The 22,969-nt window shown below is 42.3% G+C and overlaps 1 protein-coding gene across 3 annotated transcripts; it reads right to left on the bottom strand.

Moving 5' to 3' along the window:
• Positions 1-7,053: 7,053 nt before the first annotated feature.
• Positions 7,054-21,031, bottom strand: B3GALNT1 (beta-1,3-N-acetylgalactosaminyltransferase 1 (Globoside blood group)). Of its 3 annotated transcripts, none has more exons than XM_087818342.1 (5): positions 21,010-21,031; positions 19,569-19,659; positions 17,432-17,528; positions 12,009-12,108; positions 7,054-8,100 (listed from the first exon to the last, which is right to left on the bottom strand). In XM_087818342.1, exon 5 carries the CDS (start codon positions 8,066-8,068, stop codon positions 7,073-7,075), a length of 996 nt encoding a protein of 331 aa, XP_087674468.1. In that variant the 5' UTR covers positions 8,069-8,100; positions 12,009-12,108; positions 17,432-17,528; positions 19,569-19,659; positions 21,010-21,031; the 3' UTR covers positions 7,054-7,072. The 3 variants fall into 3 exon arrangements, with proteins under 3 accessions (XP_087674468.1, XP_087674466.1, XP_087674467.1); XM_087818340.1 differs by lacking the exon at positions 21,010-21,031 and adding an exon at positions 20,767-20,838; XM_087818341.1 differs by lacking the exon at positions 21,010-21,031 and adding an exon at positions 20,164-20,409.
• Between the last annotated feature and the right edge of the window lie 1,938 nt (positions 21,032-22,969).

Here is a 22,969-nt window from a genome sequence, read left to right as displayed (position 1 = left end):
CCATAGGTGGAGCTCAATTATTAAGGAAGGAAAGGAACGTTGGAGAGGGTAAGAGAAAAAACCCCCACGTAATTGAATAGTCTTTTTCATGAATGGCATATAGCAAAAGTTCTGCTCTCTTCCCTGCTGAATAAGCTTTTACTATACCTATTTCAACACCAGGAAAGCTTTCCCATCAGCATTTTCTTACTAGTTTAAAAATCATAGGAGGTTGGTTGTTTATAAAAAGATACCAGGATCCATAAATTATTAGTCAGTGCTTTCTTTTAGTAATCTTCAAATTGTATTTAATAATTAAATCACTGGTCAAAATGACTACTTAAATCAATCAGGCTTTCTGGTAAGTTAGTCTCTGAAAACTATAATAACTACGACAGAACCTTGGCAAAACTTCATTAGTCTTGTTACTCTTCAGAGGTTTTTATACCTACTATTCTATTTTTGTCTCTAAGAGACATTTGAAACAAAGTTAAAATGTCATTTTGGTGTAGAGCTCAGAGTACATGGCAGTGCATGGTCACTCAAGATGCATGGCATCATTCAGGTCCTTTCGATGTGTGCTAGGGGTAGATTAAGCTTTGTAGAGACGAATGTGTTCATGCAGTCACTGATTCTGTGTTGTATACAAATTGAACAGCTAAAAATTCACCCTTAATGACAAGATTAAAGCAAAAATAAACACATTAAAGTTATTGGACTTTATATGTGGAATTGCTGCTTTTTTTCTTTTTTTGGTTAAACTCATTTTCCATTCTAATGTCTGCTCTGAAATGTTATAATTACTTAATGCTTCTGGGTTAGAGTAGCTGTTGAGTTTGGAATCACAGACGGCCAAGAAACAATTCGTGGGTGGAGGACATGACCCAAGCAAAACAGAAGCAGGAGAGAGAGGCGATACCAAGACTGGGCGTGCTCATTTGGAACAGAAATAAGCTTGGCTGTGGTTCTAAACAAAGAAATGTTAAAAAAGTGTATACAAACACATGCAACAAAAAATTGTTTATTGTTAACACAACTTTTTCCCAACTTTATACTTCACCAACCAAATCTATATCATATAATCAGTGTTAGGTGATAAGGGTTAGATTAGCTATATGTACATGTAAACTCTGGCAACCTGGCAGGACACTCCTCTGAGAAAAGGGTTTGGAAGAGCACATCCATCCGCAAATTTTTCACAAGATGCAGGAAGGGACACTGAAGAATTTGAAGACAGTGAAATACACGCACACATAATGCTCAACCTGGAACAGCCTCGGGCCTAGATGGAGAGCAATGAAAGTTTATCACCAGATTACTGAATTTGGCATTGGGTTTAACAAAGCTGAGAAATGTGGCATTCGATTCTTTTTCTCCTTTTCATTAAAAATAATATTTGATAGCCAGAGTAGAAAATGAAACCCACAAATTCTGATCTTCCACTCCTTTTTCTGGGTAGAATTTCTAATATAGAAATGAGGGATATAATTAGAGATTTCAGGATGAATATTTGTCATCTGGGTCAGAGAAAGAATATAGACTTTTCCAATACTATGCACAGATACAAAGAAATAGGAATTTAAGGCCACAAACACCCTACTTTCAGTTATTTAGATATTGATCTTAGTAGACACACAGCAGTTACAATAAATATGTTCAAGGAATTAAAGGCAACAGTGGGCTTAATGAGAAAATAGATAAGGAATTTCAACAGAGATATGGAAAATGAAAATTAAGAACAGAAGAGTAAATACGAAAAATTCACTGATTGGCTTAACAGAACTTGGAGGTGGCAAAAGAAGGAGTCAATGAACTTGATAAAAAAGATAAGAAAATTAATGGAACATCAAGGACATGTAGGACACTATGAAACAGTATAAGGTACACGTTATTCAAATGCCAGAAAGAGATAAGAATGAGAATGGGGCAGAAAAATACTTGAAAAAATAATGGCCATAAATTTCTCAAGTTTTATGAAAACATTAACATATCAAACCAAGAACAGCAAACCACAAGGAAGCTAAATTTTAAAAAAGCACACCCCACAAATAATTATGTGACCCAAAATGTCAATAGTGCTAAGGTTGAGATGTCCCACTCTAAAAAAATGAATTTTAAAAATTATTTAGAGAGAGTTAAAAAGGCAACAAAATTAGATGGAATACTAGTCATTAGTTAACTCAAAAGAAGGCAGAAAGGTGCAACAAAGGTACAAAATGGAAAGTAACAGGATGGTACACTTAAACCCAATCATATCTATAATTACATTAACTATAAATGGACTAAACACTCCCTAATGGGAAAAGTATTTTTTTAAATGTTGCTGAGACAATTGGATATTTGTATGGAAAAAAACTCATTTCAAACTCTTTCTGACTGAGTAAAAATTTAAATTTGAGTTGGCCCATAGACCTAAATGTAAAACCTAAAACCATAAAGAATTTAGAGGAAAATATAGGAGAAAAATCTCTCTGACCTTGGTATAGATAAAGATTTCTTGGGCAGAGCACAAAAAACATGAACCATAAAAGAAAAAAAAGTATAGGAATGTACAATGGTACAAACACTTGAGAACTGTTAAGCATTTTGTGATAAAGTTACATACACAGCTGCCCCATGGCCCAGCAATTTCATTCCTAGGTATTTACGCAAGAGAAATGAAAACATAAATATACGAAAGAACTTGCACAAGGATCTTCAGAGCAGTCTTATTTATAATAGCCCCAAAATGAAACTATCCAAATGGATAAAGAAATTGTTCAATCACATAATGAAATAACACTCCTCAAGAAAAAGAATAAACTTCTGACACACAAAACAACATGGATTAATCTCAAACACATTATGTTAGGTCAGAGAAGCAAGACTCAAAATAACACATCCTGCATGAATATGCTTACATGAAATGCCAAACAGGCAAAACGAAATCTGTACTGACAGCCATCAGGAAGCGGTAGCTCTGCATGGGGCTGTGGGCCAGGGGTGGGCATGGGGTGAGGATCCACTGGAAGGCAGCATTAGGAAACTTTCTGGGGCGATAGAAATGTTCTATTTCTTTTTTTAAAATTCTACTCAATGTTTTCTTTTTCTTTTTTAAATATATCTTTATTGATTTCAGAGAGAGAGAGAGAAACATCAATGATGAGTTGCATGCCCCCGACTGGGGATCGAGCCCGCAACCCAGGCGTGTGCACTGACCGGGAATCGAACCCTGATCTCCTGGATCCTAGGTCGATGCTCAACTGCTGATCCACGCGCGGCTGGGCTCTGTATCTTGTTTTAGGTGGCAGTTACACAGATGTATAAAACTATCCAGGCTCACTGAACTGAGCACTTAAGTTTTGTGTGTTTTAGTGTATGTTAATTATATCTCAATAAAAAATGCCATCAAAAATAGCATCAAAAATATAAAATATTTAGGAATACATCTAATGAAAGATGTGCAATACTGCTACATCTAAAACTTTGGAATATTGCTGACAAATTTAAAAAGATCTAAATAAGTGGAGAGGTAGACCCCATTATTGTTAAAATATCCTCTCTCCCAAGGTTTAGATTTAATGAAATCCAAATCAAAAGCCTGAAAGACTTTTATAGAAATTGACAAGCTAATTACAAACTTTACATGGAAATTCGAAATGCATGTAATACCCAAAACAATATTGCAAAAGAAGAACAAAGTTAGAAGACTTATAGTACCTGATTTCGAGACTTAGTATAAAGTATAGTAGTATATACTTAGCATAAATTTTATTACAAACTGCAAACGAAGCCCAGGCCCCCACCTCACCCGCCCTCTGGCCCAGGCCCTGCACACCAGCCTTCTCCATTCTGCCCATTGTTTCTCAGCAGCAGACATGCCCTCGGGTCCCACTAGCTGGGATTGGGTCACAGGCTGGGGGGGGGGAGGGGCAGCCTCTGCCTTGGGGGGCAGGGCTGGCGGCTCAGCAGCGAGCCCAGCGTTTGATCCTCCCTACCAGCTTTCCCCCACAACATTTTTTATCCTGCTTTTAAGTTTAGTATATTTGTTAAAACATTTATAACAGTAATTTATCCTCATTGTTGAGAATGAAGTTGTAAAAGGTGATTTAAACGTAGGAAAAAGTGACTGAGCAGCAATTCCTGCTAACATTTTGGTATATTTTCTTTCATCCTACTTGCTTCTGCAGCTTCCACAAATGTAGCCAGAGGGGGAAGAATGGCATTTCAACCCATCACTGCAGCTGCTGTAACCTTTTACGAAAACGGCATCATTTATCTTGAGGGAAGTTGATTTTTTTTTAATCTGGGAAATGTCTTGAATGGGCGTAAGGGAAAATGCAAGTAGTGCTCACCTGCACTTGGCCTCCCACGCGGTCTGAAAGGCGAGAGTAAAACATAAACAGGCCTAAACTGAAAGACATTTTAGAAATTGTTCCTGGATAACGTAAAACAGGGGGAGGGGCTTGGAAACCTGCAGAAAGGGCCAGACGTGAGAAGTCTTGGCCCTGAGCCATGAAGGGTGTGTTGGTCCTTTGGGGTTGCTCTAACAGCTTAGCACGGTCTGGGTGGCTCCTGAACAGCACAGCTCTGGAGGCTGGAAGTCGCAGCGCAGGTGCCAGGTTGGTCAGGTCCTGGTGAGGGCCCTCTTCTGGGCTGCAGACTGCAGCCCTGTTGCATCTTCATGTGGTAGAAAAAGACCACTCTCCTACCTCTTCTAATAAAGGCACTGCTCCCAGTCAGGAAGGCTCCACCCTCATGACCTAATTACCTCCCAAAGGCCCCACCTCCAAAACCATCCCATTGGGCATTAGATTTCAACCTACACATTTTGGAGGGACACAAACATCCAGGACAGAGGGCCACAGCTGATGAGAGATTTGCTTGATGAGAAACGTTTAAAAATTATCCATAATGAACCATGCAGAAACTTGGTAGCTTCAAGCAAAATTTAGGATTTCTCATGGTCCTGTAGGTTGGTGGCGATCAGTCGGGAGGTTCTCAGTTGGGGGGCCGATGCAGTTGGGGCCGGAGTTGTTTGAAGGCTCAACTCCAAAATGAGTTCCTCGCTCACATGTCTGATGCCTAAGCTGGCCTGGCAGGAGCACAGGGAGCTGGCTGGCCATCTCTCTCGCCACGTGGCTGGCTTGGCCTTCCTCCCAGGGTAGCAGGCTCAGGGTAGCTGGACCTTTTCCAGAAGCATGCATTCCAAAAGACCTAGGTGGAAGCTGCAAGGCTTCTTTTGAAGTACATTACACTGGGGACTTTTTTGTATCCTCATGGGAATTTATAGGATTCTATTTGAATACTGATGGGAAAGGAAGGCTGGAGAATTCAGAGAGATCTGGGCACACAGTTCAGAGCACATTATACATAGACACATACATTTGAATTTCAGTTTTTTAATTTTAAATAAATTCAGGCTCATGACAAAAACTTTTCATACACATAATTTTTAATGGCTGTATTATATTCAAATCTATGAGAACACTGAAATTTAATCAATGTTTTCTTCATGTTGAACACTAAAAGATTTTTAGTTAAAACAGTAACATTGAAATAAGCATCTGATAAATTCATTAGGAAAGATTCCTTGCATAATTTCTGAGGCAAAGAGCATAAATATTGGAAAGGCAAACTGCCTTTCAGAAACAATCTAACAATTTGCACACCACCTGCAGTGTAGGAAATGCTCTCACCTTAGGGTCAGCCTATAAATCAGCTATTGCCCCCTTCCTGTCCTCATGTTCTGTTTGTGCCATGCCCACTGTCGCTATGTCCTTCTGCAGGGCACACACCTCCTGATTCACTATTTTGCTGGAGAACTTCCCTCTCCCCTGAAGAGTTACTGCTGAAGCTCTCATACCAAAGAGCAGGAGGCGCCAAGCCTTTTCTTGGCAAAGATTGCTTCTAGTGTTCTTCCCTCTCCTCAATAAACCATCATCTATGCCATGCACTTACTAAATTATAATTTAGTTTCTCCATTTTGTTAATCAGACAAAAGAACCCAAAGCCCACATTAGGGCTTTCCTCTTGATGAGAAATGAATAACCATAGAGCAGCAGTGGTTTGGGGTTTTTTTTCCTCTTTATTTGCAAACTGATCATTAATGAGAAAACACACGGAGCAGATTATCAACATGACTCAAATCTTTAGCCATCTCTTTCCAATTCAAGTGCTGGATCACGGCACTCCTTTCTTTGTATTCTGGGTATCAGGTTCTCTTTTCTTTTGCCTTTAGAGTCCTTTCCCAAAGGAAACAGGCTGCCTGGCATTCGGTATTATTCCTAATACCCAGGTGGAAAGTGAGACTGATGAAGTGACATCTAAAAACACTGGGGATTATATTTTTAAAAACAATCATTCAGATTTTCTTCCTTTCATTCTTCTCTATATTACCACGGTAAAATATTTATCAAAGTCAAAGAGATTACTGATACACAATAATGACCCATGGCCTTACATTCATGGAGCTATCAGTAACTTAGTGAAGTAACTGGAAAAGAGTTCCAATGTAAAGGGTGATCCGCTATTCTGTTATACAGTCTTAAAACAACAATAACATTTAAACACTCAAGAAGTTCTAAGCAATATTAAATAATAATCAATAACTCTGAAATACTGCAACATCTTAAAGTAACTTCTGAATGACCAAAAACAGATGATGTCTTGTTTGGTATAACTCTTAAGTTTTTTACACAGAACTATATATTTTAAAAAACTGGTAATCCACACAAGAGATACACAAAACCCTTGACTAAACTATTCAATAAATAGAGCTCCACACTGCTTTGTTGTTATGAACTAATGAGCTTATACTTCAATAAAACCTCTTTAAGAAGTTCTAGTCTACAGAATGACATGTTCAAATTGTTTGGTCCTGTTATTAACAAAACACTTTGAGTTCTCTCAGTATCATCTTTAAAGAGCCTGATTTGATTTGTGTCAAAATATAACACAAGTAAAGTGTAAGCCTGTAAGTCTCTAGTCTCTAGGTTGACATGAGTTTCAGTTCAGTGCAAGCCAGCACAGTGCCCTTCTCACGAGTGTTCCATTAGCACCCACTGACACTTCCCACAAAGTATCCTGTCTAAGTTTTTAGTAGAATGCCAAATTAATAATGGCATGTGGTGTTCCTTAGCATAACCTGCCAAAATGTGATAATCTCCTTGGAAGAAAAGCCATGGGCTGCAATCACACGCCTGAGCTGACAGACGTCCAAATGAATCCGATATAAAAAGAAAAGGTTGGTGTCTTCTGGAATATGAATGCCCACTTTCAGCAAATTCAAACAGATCCCAACATAAACATCTTCAAACTTGATGGGTTTTACATGGCTCATCATTTCATAGATTTTTGGCACCAGATCTCTGGACATTATATACCCCAACCCACTGCAGTAAGGAGGAAACACCTTGAAGGGATACTCCTGGTATGAAATATGGGCTTTTTGGTAAAATCCTCTATAGGAGTAGTTATCAATTAGAGGGTAACCTGTGAAAAACTTCTCTGACTGGTTTACATTTAAAAGATACTTGACTAAATTGCCAGTATTGATAAAAACATCAGTGTCTGTCTTCATGACGTACTTGGCATTGGGGCAAAACTCAGTTACCCACCTGAATGCCATAATTGTTTTCAAGGTCAGGTTGTTATATGTGTCTAAAAAATCTTGTCGTATTATGTCGCCATAGAGAAGCTGTTCATCCTCTAGGGACAATGATAACACTTTATCTTCCCTTTCAGCCTGTTGGCCTAATAAGAAAAATGTAAGAACCTCATATCCCCACCAAGACTTTTTCTCACCCCAAGTAACTCTAATGGCCTGTCTGGCTTTCACATCTGAGGGGTGTGAGGTCACCAAGATGACAAGAAATGGGTTTTGGTGAGAGCAGTTTGAATGCTCTTGAAGAGTGAAGGGAAAGTCTTGTCTGTAAATGGGCTCATACTCGTAGAAGTACATCCAGTTTACACGTTCTATCACATTGTAGTGGGGCAGGCTGAGGTACCACATCACGAGGAAGCTCAGGAGTGACAGCAGCAGGAGGCTCCATTTGAGGGATCTCAGTGACATCCTACCAGGAAGGGTGGTCAAGAGAGCCAGGGCCATCCACAGCAGCTCAGAAGCACGTGGATCAGGTTCTGGAAGATTGATCAAAGGCCTGCTTATTAATCCATCACCCAAAACACACTTTCAGATGATATCTGACTATCTACTTAAGGAGAAAGAGCAGGAGAACAAAGCTCCAAGCAAAACCAAAAATCCTGACCTGAATCTTACTAACTTCATTTAACTGTAAACAAATGGATACCAACAACCAAAAATATATTTGAGCTTTTTACATCAAGATAAAGGTTACAAAATATTCTTGATTATTTTGGAAACTTAATACTTATTCTACATAAATAACTGTTGTAATATGATTTTGTCCTAAATGTCCAGAGGGACAGAAAGAGATGAGTTATAGGGGCGGGTTTAAAAAATGCATCTATAAGATATTTTGAAGTGACATCAGAGAAATGAGAGAGATCCCCCTGGTCTCTCCCCTTGAAGTTTCAACAATTTGAACACCTCTAATTCAACAAAGGATTCCCTGCTCAATGCACAAACACAACTGAGAGATCTGCACATTGAAACATTTAAAGGTGAACAGGTGGGAATAAACCTGGGAGGCAAGAAGAGAGAAACACTGAGAGAAGCCACGAGCCACGGAAGCAGCCCTGCAGTCAGGAGCTCACAGTGGGGCTCAGCCAGAAAAAGGAGGAATCAGGTTGTGGCTGGCACTCCCTTTAGCTGGGAAGAGCAAAGAGCTTCAGTGGGCATTCCTGCAGGAGTGAGCAGTATGAGCTGCGGCTGAGCTCAGTAACCTGGACAGACACACAGCACAGAGGTGTGGTTGCGGCTGTCTGGTGATCAGAATTCCAGAGAGAAACAAAGGCATGGAGCCTGGCCACCCCTAACCTCCCAGAGCTGGCCTCTCTTCACCCTTGGTGTCAAGTTGCCACGCACATTATCTGCAAACCCAAGAACTGGAAGGAACTACAGAATCACTTTTCCCTGAGCCAAGGGCACACTCTGTACTGGCCCCAGGGTTGGGAACACAGAGGGGACTCTGCAGAGGTCCAAGGTTGCCATTATCAGGAGGGCAAAGTAACTCAATGCTGCAGTGAATACAGGGGTGCATATATCTTTACAAATAAATGTTTTTGAGTTTTTCGGGTAGACACCCATAAGAGGGGTTGCTGGCTCATATGGTAACTCTATTCTTAATTTTTTTAGGAACCTCTATACTGTTTTCCATACTGGCTGTACCAGTTTACATTCCCACCAGCAATGAATTAGGGCTCCTTTTTCTCCACAGCCTCTCCCCAGCACCTGTTATTACCTGTCTTGTTGATAAGTAGCCATTCTAACAGGTGTGAGGTGGTATCTCACTGTAGTTTTGATTTAAATTTCTCTATTAGCTAGTGAAGTTGAGCATCTTTTCATTTATCTGTTGGCCATTTGTAAGTCTTCTTGGGAGAAATGTCTGTTCGGGTCCTCTGCCCATTTTTCACTTGGATTGCTTATTTGGTATTGAGTTATGAGTTCTTTATACATTTTGGATATGAAACCCGTATGAGCGCTGTTGTTTGCAAATATCATCTCCCACTCAGCTGGCTGCCTTTTTGTTTTGTTGCTGTGCAAAAGCTTTTTAGTTTGATATAATCCTATTCAGCATCATTCATGGTGGCCAAGACATGGAGACAACCAAAATGTCCTTGGATAGAGGACTGGATAAAGAAGATGTGATACATACACACTAAGGAATACTACTAAGCCATAAGAAAAGATGAAATACTGCCATTTGTGACAACATGGATGAACCTTGAAAATATTATCTAAGTGAAACAAGTCAATCAGAAAAAGCTAAGAACCATATGATTTCACTCATATGTGGGATATAAAACTGAAACTCATACACACAGACAACACTATGGTGATTATCAGAGGGAAGGGGGTGGGGGTAATAAAGAGTTAAGGCGGCCAAATATATGGTGATGGAAGATGATTTGACTTTGGGTGGTGGGCACACAATGCAATACACAGATCATGTATCATAGAAATGTACACTTGAAACCTTTATGATCTTATTAACCAATGTCACCCTAATAAATTTAATTTGAAATAGAAAATAAATCTATAATAAAAAAAAAACACCCAAAAAGAATGCTTCTCTTCTTTACCACTATGAAAATTAAGTAAAAGATTTAATGCAAGGAGTTATCATCAACTAGTCTAAATAAACCAAGGGTCTTTCTCAACTATGTGATCTGACTGGATTCTAGAAAATCTGGAGTAAGAAAAACTCAGTAGCTATTCATGGGACTTCCTGATGTGAGATGAAATAAAGAGATTCTTCACCCAAAAGGAAAGTTCTCTAGATGCAAATAGATGAATCTGGAATTTTTAAATGCTCACACTCTGAAATAGCTTTCATTTGCCCCAACCACCACCCGAGCCCCCTTTATACATTATTGGCTGAACTCAATGCTCAGTCTGGACAGTAGGTGCTTAAACCGAAGGCTAAGGGACTTCAGAGTAAGGGACATATCAACAACATGAGGGGCAGGCAGAGGAGGCTTCTGACGGTCCATTTCCCCCACAATCACCTGGGGGGAGGGCTCCTGGGAACCATACGTTAATTCCATCATATGGGAAGGCTGGTCTACCAAGGGTTCTACCTTGGGTCAATCTTAGATCTTTGGACACACAGCTCTTCTGCCTCTAAATGCATATGAAAATGACAGGATCTCAAGACTCCTGTTCTGTCCATATGGCAATATGTCACCTGCCTTGATTATTTCTAGCCACAATTACCTTTCTTATCTCTAAGGCTTGCTGTACTTTAAGTCACACAACGCAATACAATGTTTTTGCACAGCTCTCCAATTTGGTTTCATGTATATGTGTCTTGACCCTCCACTTAAGTTTCTGTGACCTTGTTGGCAAAGAACATTTTTCTCACAATAGCCATGTGCAAGGCAGAGGGCAACCTCTAGCAGGAGTGCAGTGGACACTGGCTTGCTTGATATGCTATTTCCATTTGTAGAAGGACAACATGGAGGTCTGGGCACCCACACCCCACCCGCCTAGCCCCCATTACCAGCCTTATACAGCCAGCTCCTGGAAAAGCCTGCAAGAGAATGCAAGATCTGCTGTCCTAGGATGAGAGCTGTGCAGGTACTTAACACCTTCCTACCTTTTCTCCTCACCTGGCTCCTAGTCGCTGTATAACTCCGGGGGCTCCATTTACATCTCAGCCATTAATACCGTACGTTTATTACTAAAGTTGTCAGATGGCACTCTTAGGTCTCAATCTAACAAATCAGCACATTATAACAAATCTTGGCCAAATGGAAGGAAAATGTCCCAAGTAAGGGGAGTCACCTATAATTGCATATAGGCAATGGAGGCCCTGTTACTCTTCAATAATGGGGAAAACTCAAAACAGCAAATCTTATAAAAGTTAACTTAGAGCATTCTACAAGCCACGGTTTCCAAATGTGAAAACGTGACTGTGGTCATGACGTCTACTGCTTATAGGACAAAGAAGAAAATAAAGCAGCAGCAAAAGGAAGAGGAACTATCTAGTCCAAAAGGTGGGCAGGCGTTTCAAGGACTGGCCAGAATAGACTTTAGGTTACCTATTACACAGGTGGCTTGCGGGCAGAGACCAGAGTCTACACCCCAGCTCCTTCCTTTGCCAACCAGGGCAAGCGGGTATGCTATTTACCTCTTGGGGCCTCAGCTTCCTCCTCTCTGCATTGGACATGTTAATACAGGGCAAATTTGTGCTGATGTGTGCAAAGCATGTGGCCAGTTATTCAACAATAGAGGTTGTCCAGCACCAGCTGTGTTCTACCCTTGGCATCTTTTCCATCCTATTTGTGTCTCTAAATTGATTTTTATTGTCAAAAGGGATCATTCTAAAGAAATAATCTTGATGAATTCTTACTACTTAAAGAAAAGCAGGATTCAAAGCCATGAATATATTTCTGTTTCTTACCTCCTTCTTGATTTCTTTCTTCTGAGTGAGTGAAAGGCCTTCAGTTTCTCCAACTGAACATTCAGTAGTAAGTAGAAGTCAGAAGTAATGCTTGAAATTTCTGTAAGATATGTAAGAAATGTAACAGCATTTACATATGGGTCAGGGGACTAGAGAGGTCAAAGAGGGGAGGGATCCTTGTAAGCAGAAATAAAAAGTTAAAATACTGCTAGTCCACAAAATTCAGAGAGTTCATGGATAGTTCAGAATTCAGACGGCAGTGGGTAGTCACCTTAAAACCTCTAAGTTCTCATGTCAGCCGATGTCTTACGTCACAGTACGACAGTTGTACTTCCCCAATAAAGAACTCGAGGGCGGCCAAAAGAAGTGAAACACAGCACTTCTAAGTGTCACTCTGCTGGTAATGCTCTCTAATTTGTTGCAATAACTACTTTGTAAAGGGACTGCAGGAATACCTCCACACTCAGCAGTGTGGGTGTCTGTGTGGAAGAATGAAGGAGGCGTGTGGTGAAAACGGGAAAAAATAGACTAGCCACAAATACTATAAAATAGTTGTTAATTCAGGGCGATGGAAATGCAGGCATTCTTGTATATTTATAGTTTACTTTGTATTTTAAACTTATAAAAAAAAAAGGAAGAAAAAGCATAAAAATGCTTGGATATCAGAGTTAGATGGTCCACCCGAAATCTTGGCTGCAACACTTAATGGCTGTCTGACCTTGGGGAAGTTATTTAACTTCATGAAAGTTTCTTTTTTCAGCTATCAACCAAGCATCACAATCCTAATTCAGTTACTTAGAGGTCTGTGGGGGAGAAGATGGATTACCCAGTCAGCTGAGGGGCAGCAACATTCCTCCATACAACCTAAGATTTGGAGTCCTGTTTGATTCTGTCTCCACCACTTACAAGCCTGCAACTTTGGGCAAGTTATTGACTCTCCCCAAGCCTTAGTTTTCTTCTCTATTAAATGCAAACAGTAAAGGTTTTTTAAAGTGCCTGAACTTGTGGGCTATCTTGAAGATTACATGAGTTAGTGCCTGGTACCACCTGATGGTGCTCTCACGCGGACTGGGGCACCCAGGGCTGTGACCCAGGGCTGCCAACACTGCACACAGTAACCAGATGTGCAGAATGACTGATTGGATTGCCAAGTTTTTTTTATGTCTCTGTTGAAGTATAGCAAACAAAAAGAAAGTACACAAATTAGAAGATGAATCATCCAAGTAAACACACAATTTAGGTCAAGAAATAGTACATGGCCAGCACCCCAGAAAGTCCCCTTCAGCCTCTCTCAATTAATATTTCCTCCCTCTCCCTAAAGTCCTCAGTTCTAACACCATAGATTACTTGTGCCTGCTTTTCAACTTTGTGTAAATGGAATCATAATGTCTCTTCTTGATGTGTCCAGTTTCTTTAGCTCAACATTATGTTTAAGAGATTCTCTATGATGTCATGTGAGGTTGCAGTTTGTTCATTTTCATTTTGTATAATGTGCTGTTATATAAATTTATTTCTCTCTTCTACTGTGGGTTGACTCCAGGTTGGGGCTATCATGAATAGTGTGCTATTACGAACTTTCATGGGCATATTTTGGTGTCCTTATATGCATACAAAACACATTAACCTTTTCAAACTGAGGTGAGAGATATTCAAGTGGCATCAAACTACTTTAAAAATTGTGCGTATTTGATAAGGCTTACTTTTTTTTTTTTTACTTTGAAACACACAACTGGATGTAGAACAGAGAATCAAATTTTATATATTGAATGAATGAACTGTGACTGATAATTCTGCCTAATTTAACAATGCTTAAAAATAAAATATGCTTTAATCTGTCAGGGCAAACAAAGGTTTGCATTAAGAACTTGCTTTCTACTTCACCCATTCCTTTACACTCTCCTCGCTCCATATTTTAGCAACAACCCCTGCGTGGTCCTGGTACTATAGCAAGCACTTTTCATACACCCATCTGTTTGACGATTAAAACCACTTTGTGAGGTAGCTCCATTACTATAACATTTATCTGCCAGCTAAGGAGACAGATTTGGAGAACTGCTCCTTAGGGTGACAGCCAACAGGCCTGGAAATCCAGGTGTCCTCACCCCTTGGCGGGGTTTGTAACCACAATGCACCCTTCCTGACTTGTTTTTATCCCACTGGCCTAGCATTTTCACTTGCCGCCACACCGTGTGGCACCTCTGATTTTCCTGGGGGATGAAAAGTTGTCAAAACCAAACCAGAATCTTTAAAAAGGGGGAAATCCTAAATGCAAACATCATTCAATCTCCAAGCAAATCATGTTCAGCTCCTTGAGATTAGTGTCAAGGACACGTCCCAAAAATGTACTTTTCAAGGACACATTTCAGAAATGAAAGAATTGCTAGGGAGAAAGAATATTAATGAGTTTATATTCCAGATAACCCTAAATATGTGTCTGAGCTTCTGCAAACATTAGCGAACACTTAGAGACAAAAGCGATGGCCATCAGAAGCCAGCAGAGAGTCACTAATCATTTCATCTGGCCAACCTCACCCCTATTTTCAAAAGGGTTCTTTGACTGAGGAGAAAGGGAAGCCTTAGATAACATGGAAGAACTAAACTTCACTGGAGAGGACAGGGAGCTGAAAGGTCCTTCTGAACAAAATGGAAAAAAAGTGAGTCCAGTGACAGTGTCTAGGCAGTTTCAAAATTGGCTGACCCATCACGGTCAGTGTATTTTTCATGCAGTCATTTGTTCAACACGCATTTCTTGGGCTTGTGCTGGACTGTGAGAATACAGTGTTGACCAGCACAGCCACAGATCTGCCATCCTGCTTATATTCTAAGGTGTCAGAGCATCTTTGCCAACCTGAAAAATCACTAGGGTTTAATCGCAGGCTTATCTTTAGCGTTTTCCTGTTTAACATTTCTTATCAAAGACAAACATAGACTTATTCAATTTTGTAGACAGAAAACATCAGGAACAAAAATAGTGAATTCAATAGAAGATGAAATTGCAATTTAAGAAGTGTTCAACAGGTTGAGCCCAGCCAGGCGTGGCTCAGAGGTTGAGCATTGACCTAGGATCCAGATTTCGGTTCAATTCCTGGTCAGGGCACATGCCCGGGTTGCGGGCTCAATCCCCAGCTGGGGGCGTGCAGGAGGCAGCTGATCTATGACTCTCTCACCATTGATGTTTCTATCTCTCACTCTCCCTCCCTCTCCCTTCCTCTCTCTGAAATCAATAAAGATACATTTAAAAAAAACACACAATAAAAAATAAAAAGTGTTCAACAGGTTGGAACAGGGCTAAAGCGAGATGAAATCTGATGGGAATAGATTTGTTGCCCTATATCAGAGTTCGAAAAACAAACTGCACAAGAGCAGGATTGGGGGTCATATTAACAGCAGCCTGAGCTAAAAAGACCTTCAGGTTCTAGCTGAGTATGAGTTTAATATGAAGAAAGGTGCTGATTAGAATAACTGGAGAATCAGGAGACTAGGACTTCAGTTCTAACAGCTGGGGGCTGGGGGCAGAAGGTGCCAAGTCACTGAATTTGGGGAGTTGCTTTTCTCACCAGAACATTAGAGGATTGGGCCAGGACCACTCTCAGGCCCCATCAAGCTCCACCAGTGCAGATGATGCTCATGTTTGTACATCGCTGATCCCTGGCATCAAGCACAGTATCCGGCACATAGAAAGCATTCCCCAAATGATTGTGAGGGAGTACAGTGCTAAGCTTCTCCAAGTTAATACCATCATGTGTCCCTCTCCCTCAACATACATATATACATACACCCCCCCCCCCCCAAAAGCCCTAAAACACTCTGGGGTTCAAGAAATAGAAAAAAATGTCTGGACAAAAGGGATCATAATCCCATAGCCACACATACATACATTCCATTTTAAAAGGGCCATTAGTAAGTCAGAAGTAATTCAGACGAAGGGAAGCCATTGGGTATGCATTCGGTTTATCACCTCCAACGAGGACTAGAAGGAGTGGCTCTGGGGGATGTTCTGGTCTGGGGGAAACAAAAGCTTAGGAGAACCACGGTAGATGCTTTCAAGTATTCCGAACAATATGTCAGGTGTTTTTTTGTTTTGTTTTTTAAATATATCTTTATTGATTTCAGACAGAGGAAGGGAGAGGGGGAGAGAGAAACACCAATGATGAGAGAGTCATTGATTCGCTGCCTCCTGCACGCCCCCAGCTGGGGATCGAGCCCGTATCCTGGGCATGTGCCCTGACTGAGAATCGAACCGAAATCTGGATCCTAGGTCAATGCTCAACCTCTGAGTGACGCCTGGCTGGGCAATATGTCAGTTTTAACTCCAGAAGGCAAATGGAAGCCCAAGATAAATATTAGTGAGAGGATCCAATATAGATTTCTAGAATGGACTGCTCCTTACCAGTGGAAATCTTCAAGTGGCTGGCAGGAATGTTACGGATTAATTCCTCATTGAGTTTCAAATTATTTTAAGTAACCTCTAAGGTCCCTCCCAACTCCAAGATTCCATGACTTTGTTACCGATGTTTAAAATGTAGTATGTTTAATTTTTATGTAATTTTAAAAAATTGTTCAATTTTTAAGAATGAATCTGAAGTAGTCACTGAGTTGAAGAAAAAACCCTGCCATTAAGAAGAACTTTCTATGGTTGTTACACAGTGTTCAGTGGATGGTGAGTGTAAATACCTAATACTCCATCGCTATTTCCCAATTCTGCCCTTGGATCCTCTGCTAACTGCATCAGTACCACCTTCCAGTGTACTCTGAGATGTATGGGAGAATGTCTTCCATGCAAGTCTTATTAAAATAAAAGCCTCCTGCTTTGGTGTGTTGAAGTAGAAAACACCTGGAGTTTTAAAAACATATTTTAAAAATATGTATTGTTTGCAGACAACATACTTTCCTGTAGGAATAACAATATGTGGGAATATTTACAGATTTCTGGGGTTGTATTGTCTAGAGTCTTTGGGCTAAGAAAAACAAGAAGCCAAAAGTAGCAAGACCTGAGAAGGAAAATTCAGCGCAATTTTCTTTTAGCTTTTGCCCTATCTGCACTTGGAGTAAAAAGAAACCCACTCTTACGAATGTGAATGCATGTTAGGATTTTAAACAGGGTTTTCTGTCTGTGTTTTTAAGGGAAGGTGAGCCTTTGGGCTTAAGTATGTATCACTTCTATAGCAATTTACAAAGCACATTGACAGCACTGTATAATAAGTGCTGAATTGGGAAACAGTGATGGAGTATTAGGTATTTATACTCAGAGACTGTGCAGTTCAAGGACAGGCAGACCAGGAGCCCAAACTCAGGCCCACCTCTGGATGCTGTGCTCCTTCTCCAGAGCATAGTGCCGAAGAAAAGGCCAGCCTCACATCCAATCCTACTGTCTCTTGAGATTCCTGGGCAGGGAGCAAAGAGTAGAGCAAAAGTGGACTTACCTTTGCACTCAGGGCCGAGCAGTCGGAGAAAATGCCATGACAGAGCAGCCTGTGGGAAGAAGCAACAGGATGGCCGGATCCAGAGAAGCTAGGAAAACTGGAGCAGAGCAAAGAGCACACTCATCAGGCAGAACGGAGGAAGGCTGACTTGAAAGCTGGACTTTCTGTCTCTGTTTTGTTACAGCTTTACCAAGTGGAGGAAATTTCACTCACTCATTCGGTATACTGGTCCTTTGTCGGAGGCTGGGGCTGTGACTGGGAAGGGACAGACAAACCCTGCCCTCAAGTTGCTACATTCCATGAAGAGCAAGGAGGTAGGTTCATATCTTTAAGTTGCACACCAAGTGTAGTGAGTAAAGCTCACCTGGAGAAGATGGAGAGAGACCTCCCTCCTCAAATGTCTCCAAAGCAGTGGTCAGCCTCCCTAGTGGGGAGCTGAGTTTGCACTCTCAGAATGTGTGGGTGCCCAATTAATGTGCAAATTATAGAATCTGTGTCAGTTTAGAGAAAGGAACTAAACTAAATTTTTTTATCTTAGAAAGTGGGTAACTCCATCTTTTAAAAAAAAAAAAGTTTGTCACCAAAATAGTAGCCATGCCCAGATAAGAGACATAGTTTGAGCCCTCAGTCACGGGTGAGGGGAGGTGGCTGCAGACTTGTCCAAGCACAGCTCAGGAGTCTAGCAAAATTCTATGGTCTAGCCCAGAAGTGGGCAATTAAAAAAAAAAAAAGTCAAGTAGCAAATATTTCCTTTGTGGGCCCTATGGTCTCTATCCCAGCTATTCAGTTCTGCCTTTGCAGTAAAAACAGAGCCACAGACAATATTAAACGTATTGGTATGGCTGTGCTCCAATAAAATTTTATTTATAAAACAGGATGCTGGTTTGGAAGTGTTTGTTCTAACCCCATGAAATAACATATCTTAGGACATCAGTAAAACCTCCTAAGATCTCTCTCCTCTAGGTTTCCTCATGACCACAAAGGGCCAGGCTGCTGAAAAGAGGGTCTTAGTACTGGTAATATGTTCCTGAAGTAAAATGGTTCCTGGAGGGTAGGCAGGGCTGATAATTATTAACCTGGGCTGTGGATGCTATCTGGGGACAACAAAAGGCCTTAGCTTTCTCGTTAGCTACGTGTATTCAGGGTCAGACACACACAGAATGGCAGACTCTGATCATCTACTCTAGTGTTCTGTTTCTTATTCCTTAATTTATGAGAGCTTCAAGTGGTGCAAGTTCTTGAAGCCAAATCTTCCATCGTGCAGCCTCTCAAGGCTCTACCCTATAGACGTTCTCCCTGTATCTAGATGTGGCCCCTCCAACTCTCCATGCTTCTAACCCATACTCATCTTACCTTCTCCTCTAATTCACAATGTGTCAAAAGCTCTGGTGCCAAACACAAATCAATATTTATAATATGCAACTTTTTATTAAAACCATTGTTTGTAGTCCCAAAGAGATATTTGCCAAAGAGCCTACTGTTAAGCGAACTGCAATTTCTGAATGCACTTGTGATGCAAGGTCATTTAAGGGCACCCTGTTTGACCCCACACATTTGTGCTCACTCTTGAAGCTGTAAAGTATGGTTATCTACCAACACCGTGAGCAAGGATCAGCAATGATAGCTTTTAGAGCTGCAACAGAAAAGCACATTTGGCTGGACATTATATAGTGGTGAAAGGGACAGAGGTATTTCCTAAAATGGATTCTACCTATATCATCCAGTGGTGGACAGAACAGAGCTGGAGACTGGGCACAGAGAGAAGACAAATCACTTGAAGGGGAAAGAAAAGAGAAGAAAGCATCTACTGGAGTATTTTCTCAGGGATAGAGAGAATTGAGTCTGAACTTGAAGTTAACTATAACCACCAAGTTAAGCTGATATAAATTTTCCTGAGGTACTATGGTATTTTAATACTAATTCAATTTTTTAAAGATATATATATTTTCCAAAGTTATTTAAATAGACCTTAATTAACTCTTGTACCTTCTCAAATCATTTGGGGAAAGAAATATACAAGAATATATAACAAAATTTTGGAGCTGTGTAAATGATCTTTAAAATTTTGTAAAGGAGACTATTACGGTCAATTTTACCCATGCAGGATAATTTCTAAATCAAAATAAGATGAGCTTACCTGTAGAATATCAGGTGAAGCCGAAGCATTAGCTGAAGTCCTTTGTTTTCTGTATTCCATGCTTTAATGAAAATAGATTTGCTGGGGACTACTGAACAGAGAACAGAAAAAGAATATATCCGAGTCATTACAATATTGGGCACTACGACATCGAAAAATCAGTGTTCTATTTCTAGCGAGCTGCTACAGCATCAAATTATTATATATCGACATTTCATTTTTGGAAAAATAATCCTCTCTTCTTCCTTCTTGTTCTCAAATCACCTCATGCATCTAATCTGGGATTATATTTAGCCACTGTTTTGATAACAGACTTTGATAATTTGGGGTTGGAATTGTTCAATGACCATTTGAATGAACCTTCTGGTCCAGCAGAAACATGTCATAGACTCCTATCTCTCAGTTTAAAACAGTTCCCTTCTCTAGACCGATACAGGTTCAATTTGAAATTTGAATTTGAAATTTGAATCGGGCATCCACACAAAATCACATTCTGAAAGCACAAAATCAGAGCTCTGCCTCTGTCTAAGCTGCTTGAGGGAAGCTAAAACACAGAGTTGTTCCCAGCTGAGGACGGCAAACTCAAATCTTTTACCTCTGAAAACAGAAAAAACGGCATGGTTTGATCATTTGTTCCTTGGTAGCAGCTCTTCCTGACAAAGCAGCCACTTCCTAACCGCTGGCACGATGTGCGGACACGCAGAAAGCAAGCAATCTCCGCGGGCCAGTGTCCCTTCCAGGCCAGCAGCCAGGGTGGGGAGCATCGCTCCTATTGCTCGGGAAAGTGAGGCGCCACCGCATCTTTCGGATTTCTTTAGAAAAGCCTTATACACTCGTTAAGATCGCCTCTTAAAATCATGTACCCACTAGGGTTTCCTCCGCTCTTGGCCCAGTTTGCCCGTTCCCCCCTTGGTCCACCTCCTTCCCAACCCCTCCCCACAGTAGGCAAGGCGTCCGCCGCGGGCCTCTGGGGGACCCACGAACGCCCGCACGCCGTCTCCATCCACCCCGCCGCGCCCCCCGCCCGCTCCCGGCGCCGGTCACCCGAGCGGCCTGGTTTACGGGAGGGCGGGGGCTGCGCCCCGGGGCCGGGCAGGGCCTACGCCGTGCTCCTCGCAGCCCCGGCCTGAGTGGGCCACGCACCCCGCGGTCCTCCGGGTGGCCCGGGGCGCCGCCAGGCCCCTTCTCCCGCGCTCACCGGGGTCGAGCAGCTGTTCGGCGCGGAGGCCCCAGCCCAGGGGCTCGGCTACCCGCGGCGCGACGGCGGCCGCGCTCGGGAGAGGGCCGGAGTGGGCGGCGCCGCCCAGCCCTCCGCCCGGCCTCGCCTGCTGGTCCCAGAGCGGGGCGCGTCGCGGGAGCCGCGGGTCCCAGGCCGACGCCCGCCACCCAGCCCGGGGGGATCGAAGCCTCGGGGCCGCCCCCCGGCCCCGCCTCCACTCACCTTGGGCGCGCGGCGCGCACCCAGCGCCTACGCAGGCAGCCGCCGGCTCCCGCCCCGCGCGCACACGCACCCTCCCCACGGCCGGGCGCGCTCAGACCACGCGCCCGGAGCCCCTCGCTCGCTCGCTCGCTCGCTCTGACGCACGCGCAGCCCCACGCCGCCCGTGGCCGCAGCCCGCTCGCCCTCCTGCGCGCGTGCTTGCGACCCTCGCATCGCCAGGCGCCGTCGCCGTGGTACTAGGTATGCGTTTTACTGTTGAGGATGGAAGCGGTTAAGCGATTTAGCGGCGGGCCTCCCGCAAAAATTCCTTTTTGAGACTCCCTCCTCTTTGCAGGCTTGCAAAGTTTTCAAGCTGCGCAGATGCACGCGCTAGAGGCAGTCATGGAGGGAGTTACTTATTAAAAATCCCCATGGAGCTACTAAGGAAAGAAGAAAACTTGGGAAATTCTTTGCTCTTTCAGAAGAAATGCGCGTTCGCCCGCCCAGAATCCGTGGAGAATGAAGGGTGGGAACAGGTCGGGTTACAAAGGTCTGGCCCGCGAACCGGCGCCCTGGGGAGTCGCGCTCCCTCGGGGAAGGCCGCTCTGGAAACTCTCCTTTGGTCTGGAGGTCAGGCCCTCCCAGAGTCGTCAACGTCTACGTAGTGCACCCTGGGGGGAGTGGAGAGGCTTTCAGGCGTGGGTGGAGGCGGTTGAATTAATCCAGAAATACAGTAATGTTTCTTCTTTCTCCGCACCCCTGGAAGAGTGCCATCTGCATCAGTTCCTTCCGCCTTCTGGCCATTTGGCTGTGGGACTGTGAACAGGTTGGCTCCAGCATTACTGGGTAAAAATTTGAAAGAGTAGTTCAGTGAACACCCATATATAGTCCTCCAAGATTGTGTAACTTAACATTTTTCCATAACTGCCTTCTTTCTCTTTCCTAAATACTTCAGCCTGCATTTCCTAAGACTAGACAAAGACATTCTCCTATGCAACCACATAAGAAAATCACATCTAACAAGTTTAATAAATTGATGTCACCTAATATCTAGCCCTTATACACATTGCTCCAGTTGTCAAAAAAGGTGACACATTGTAGAAAGATATTCCCATGAAGAGTCATGCATTGCATTTGTTGTTATGACTCTCTCTTTCAATGCAGAATAATCCTCCACTTTTTTTTTTTTTTCCCATGGCATTAACTCGGTGAAGAGTTTAGGCCAGTTATCTCAGAGGGTTTTACTGTCTCGATTTGTCTGTCCTTGTTTCCCTCCCGATGTCATTTAACTTTTTCTCTAACCACCTCATTTTCTGTAAGCTAGAAAGGTAGGTTGAGATGTTTGATTAGATGGCAAGACTCCTTCATGCTTTACAAGGTGCTCTTTATATTGTTTCCATCAGAAAGAACAACTCCCACAGGAGAACTCTCAAAGGGCACCATCTATTCCACAGACAAATGTAGTGTTCTAAACACACAGCCTGTATCTCCACTTCTCCAAAGAGGGCAGTTTTTAGTAAGGCAGCCTAAACAGTGGGTGGTATCAATGGTTTTGTTATGGGATGAAGTGGGGGGGGGGGTCCTTTTCCCCACTGGGTGCTGAGGGTGGAGTCCTTATATCTCGAGAAAAAAAATTTTCTGAGACACTTGCCGGAGAATGAGTGATTTTTATTTCCATGGAATTACATCCCTGGGTTTCCAAAGTCCCATTTCTCTTAGTCCAGTCATAGAAGAAGTATAGCTGGGGTTTTAGTAAAGCTAGAAGCAAAGCCAATGTCCAGAATTTCCTTTCCATGTTTGACCCAGGCCCAGTATAGCATCAGGCTAGCTGCAGTCCATTGGTCCCTTGTGTGTGGGCTGTGGGCCATGTGGGCAGACTCAAGGGAGTCCCACAAGCCCAGAGTCAGCCGAGTCTCAAGAATCCCAAGAGCAGCAAGAAGAACCGAGAGAGCCAGTTCCTTTGTTTAGGGAATTAAGTATC

Source organism: Miniopterus natalensis, chromosome 6 (assembly GCF_054644295.1).
Source record: "Miniopterus natalensis isolate mMinNat1 chromosome 6, mMinNat1.hap1, whole genome shotgun sequence".
Taxonomy (NCBI): domain Eukaryota; kingdom Metazoa; phylum Chordata; class Mammalia; order Chiroptera; family Miniopteridae; genus Miniopterus; species Miniopterus natalensis.
This window is presented reverse-complemented; position numbering and strand designations above follow the sequence as displayed.